Source organism: Austrofundulus limnaeus, unplaced genomic scaffold (genome assembly GCF_001266775.1).
Source record: "Austrofundulus limnaeus strain Quisiro unplaced genomic scaffold, Austrofundulus_limnaeus-1.0 Scaffold523, whole genome shotgun sequence".
Lineage (NCBI taxonomy): Eukaryota > Metazoa > Chordata > Actinopteri > Cyprinodontiformes > Rivulidae > Austrofundulus > Austrofundulus limnaeus.
This window is the reverse complement of record NW_013952925.1, coordinates 139925-144269: the sequence shown is the minus strand read 5'-3', so window position 1 is coordinate 144269 and position 4345 is coordinate 139925. Positions and strand designations below refer to the sequence as shown.

General features: G+C 37.4%; 1 protein-coding gene across 2 annotated transcripts in view; it reads left to right on the top strand.

Moving 5' to 3' along the window:
- dpp10 (dipeptidyl peptidase like 10) overlaps positions 1 to 4345 on the top strand; it is a 151007-nt gene that overhangs the window by 107396 nt on the left and 39266 nt on the right. For both annotated transcript variants that reach the window (XM_014026070.1, XM_014026071.1), the window contains one exon: positions 3024 to 3138. In XM_014026070.1, the coding sequence (XP_013881524.1) occupies positions 3024 to 3138 (115 nt within the window). The remainder of the gene's footprint in view (positions 1 to 3023; positions 3139 to 4345) is intronic.

Here is a 4345-nt window from a genome sequence, read left to right as displayed (position 1 = left end):
GTTATTACAGATAGTTTTAGTTTGGGTTTTTAACGTTATTAGAGATAGTTCTAATTTGGGTTTTTAACGTTATTACAGATAGTTTTAATTTAGGTTTTTAACGTTATTACAGATCGTTTTAGTTTGGGTTTTTAACGTTATTACCGATAGTTTTAGTTTGGGTTTTTAACATTATTACAGATAGTTTTAATTTAGGTTTTTAACGTTATTACAGATCGTTTTAGTTTGGGTTTTTAACGTTATTACCGATAGTTTGTTTGGGTTTTTAACATTATTACAGATAGTTTTAGTTTGGGTTTTTAACATTATTACAGATAGTTTTAGTTTGGATCTGCCCTCGACATCCATTTCTTCCACCTGTTGGAGATTTTCAGGACAGGATTTTGGTCGGAGGAGATAAAAACAGAAGTGTCTGGTCTGAAGGACTCGTCATCCTTCTGGTGGCGTCCTGATAACAGTTCTGAGTCCGAGGGGGACTGAGGCTAATGTTAGCATCCGACTGAAGTGGGTCTCTGGTCAGGATGACACAGTTCTTTTCCAGGGTGACTAAAATATACATTTATTGAGGAAAGTTTGGTTTGTGGAGGTAAAACCAGTGGGATTTGTGTGTAATCTTGTTGTTCCATCAGATTATTGAGCTGTTGTTTGTCTCCAGGTCTGACGTGGTCCACAGGAAGTGACCATTAAAACACAGTTCAGGGTGAAGCTGACAGACCGTAGATCAGTGATGATGAGACTCTTCATCCTCTCCTCTCCCGTMGAGCTGATCCAGATATAAAACTATGTTTGGAGGCTGTTTTCACTGAGAGCAGGAATAAACTGCAGAGAGGAGACGTCTGTAGCAGCGGGGGGCTCTGATGCACCTTATCACCAGCAGCAGATGTRGAGGGAGAACTCCTTCATTCCAGGATTCACAGATAGAGCTGGAGGAACCAGGGTCCTCTGCAGATACCATCAGGGAGCTCGTCGGTCACTCACAGGCTGAAACAAGCCCGAGCTCTGGAACAGCTGCTGCAGAGATAAACGGCTCTGAGGGTCCTAACGACCCGCTGAGACGAAGGAGGAAGGCTTTCCTCAGGTCAGACGCTGTAATTCAGAGTTAACCTCTGTCTGATTGAACCGTGCAGAAACGCTCAGTCCTCTCAGCTCCAGACTCTGTCTGACCCATGTTAATGCAACTGTCATGGAATTCCGCTGCATGACAAACAAATCAGATCTAAAAACAGTTAATTAGTTATCTGGTCTGAAAGTAAACGGACTGAAATAACAGAAATTAACAATGATTGGCTGAAAATGTTTCCTCTTGTTCCCAGAAACACCCAATCATTAATGGTTCAGTTTGTGCTGCGTTTTATAGTAAATGGTTCAGATTCTGGTTTAAAGCTAGTCGCTAACAGGAAATATAAATCACAGCACTTCCTGTTGCATCGTTATGMTTAATGGGTTGTTTAATCAATAACAGTTTAGGTTTATTAAATATTAGWTGACTTAATGAAAGTAAAATAAAAAAGCAGAGTGGCACAGTTTAATGTTTTTATGCTATTGTTCTGACAGGAAGGTAATCCAACTAGCTGCTAGGGCTAACAGTATTATAGCTGCCCTTCATTTACCTTCATATTACCATATTATCTCTAATGGTATTAGTGCTAATGATGCTGATGCTAATGGTATTAGTGGTATTTATATTAGTGTTAATGATACTAATGATCATATCAGTGTTAATGCTAGTGGTAGTGCTAATATATTGATGGTAATACTCGTTAAAGATATCAGTGCTAATGATGCTAATGCTAATAGCACTAATGATGCTGATGTTATTACAGGTATTCATATTGGTTTAAATGATGCTGATGCTAATGGAATTAGTGGTATTTAGATTGGTGCTAATGATACTAATGATCACCATATCAGTGCTAATGCTAGTGGTATTAGTGCTAATATATTGATGTTAATAATACTAATGTTAAATATATCAGTGCTAATGGTGCTAATGCTAATAGYGCTAATGATGCTGATGGTATTACAGGTATTCATATCGGTGTAATGATGCTGATGCCAGTGGTATTAGTGGTATTTATATTAGATCTAGTGATCTAATATCAGTGCTAATGTTAGTGGTATTAGTGCTAATCATATTGGTTTTAATACTAATGTCAAAGATAACAGTGCTAACGCTAATAGTGCTATTGATGTCCATGGTATTAGAAGTATTCATATTGGTGTAAATTATAGTGATGTAAAGGTATTATTGGTAATTGCTAATATTAAATACATTAGTGCTTATGGTATTAGAAGTATGTATACTGGTGCAATTGATGCTAGTATTAAAGCTATCAGTGCTAATGGTGCTAATGCTAATGATGCTGATTCTAATTAGTATATAATAATAGTATTRWTGGTATTTAATGTTAATGATAATGTTATCAGTGCTAGTGGTATAGTGCCAATTATATTGGTGCTAATAATAATAATARTGTTAAAGATAACAGTGTTAATGATATTAGTGGTAATAATGCTGATGGCATTAGAGATATTTAAATTGGTGCTAATGCCGAAGATATTAGTTCTTATTGTGCTGATGGTAATGGTATTTATATTGGTGCTAATGATATTAATGTTAAAGACAACACAAAAAAAACAACCAGAAAAATTTTAATAGGGCCCTTTGGACGGTTCTTCTTTTAATAAAAGGTTTTTCTCCTCTAAAACCTTCAGTCTGAGGAGTTTTAGGTGAAGTCAGCATTATAARCACTGCCTCCACATGCTGACAARCAGGTTTAATGATGACAATCAACAGTTTGTTCACATGAAAAAGAGGACCATCAGCCTAACAATAGATCATTAATGTCATGATTATCTTTATTATAGAGGATCATGCTCCCCATCACCTGACCATCATTAGAGCCCTGATTCACCTGTTGTTCACAGGCTGCTGAGCGTTAAACTTCTTTATGTTGTTAGATAAAATGACTTTCATGATTTAGTATTTCTGACTGTGTGTGTTTCTTCTGGTCTTCCTGCAGGACCTGGGTGGGGTGAGTCCTCCTCAGAGGAACTGGAAGGGGATTGCCATYGCCCTGCTGGTCATCCTGGTGGTCTGCTCCCTCATCACCATGTCCGTCATCCTCCTGACGCCRGGTACGACTCAGATCCTCCCTGACTTTTAAACTTTCTTCACTTTGTTTTAGAACAAACCTGTGTTTCAGCTGGTGTTAAATTTGTTGTATTGGCCACTGGTTGGACTTTATAAGCCAAGATCATGGAAATACAAATAATTCATCTTTWGTAATCAGATCCACACCGTTCACTCGTCTCCTCAGAGATTAGATAAATTTTAATCTAAGACTAAATGTGTGGCGTCTCGCTGATTTAACGGATCAGCTGTAGTCTGTAAATCTGTGAATGATGTCATGTTGTTATTGACGGAGGCGTCGCTTTAATGTGTTAAAATCGACTTATTACAGGAATCATTTCTTCTAATTCCCTGACATTAGTCYGGATCATGGCGTGATGTGGCGCCACGCTTCTCTCTGGGATCATATTTAGCTATGTTTGTTCCAAGCAGCTCATCTGTTTTGTTTAGTTTTTTTATTCAGATATTTTTGAACGGGGAGTTTTATTGAGACGTAAAAAGCAGCACAGCTCAGTCCTCCTTGGTGGATTCCACGCTTGGTTAGACTTTCATTACCTCCATAAACAAACACGCTGTGTGGAGTTGTGAGGAGAAGCCAACATGGCTGAAAGTCAGAGYGATTTGGGCTCGATGTTCAGCTCAGAACCAGCAGCTGGCCCGCTCAGACGCAGCTCGCTGTCGGCTTTTCCTCCTCCTGCTGCAGGCAAAACGTTTCTTTATTAATAACTGAAACATTTTCAGACGTCGTGTTCACCATTAAAGATGTTAATGAACAAATGAAACGGCCTGTTTTTTTAATTCAACACATCTGTCTGTACAGCAGATGTAAACATTTATCTGAGCCAGAGGCAGAATTCAACTTTATAATGTATATTAATCATTTGTTTCCAGTTTCCACAACAGATTTTAGTTTGAAGTATGTGAAAAAAAAGAACAAAATGACACAAATCTAACTTTCTATCATTCATTTCAGAGAAGGCAATAAATCAMAACTGTTACTTATCTTTTTATTATTTAGATTTATTCTTGCATTTGCTGCCTGAAGCAAATTAAAACAAAAACCTTTAAATCTTGTTTGTATCTGAACCAAAACCATAAATCTTTTTGTTTAGAGAAGCAGTAGTAATATTTTAGCTCATTATCTGTAAAACTGACAGTTACAGCTATCTTTGTGTTTAGCGTCATGTAGCTGTGACAGTCCTCCTATATATA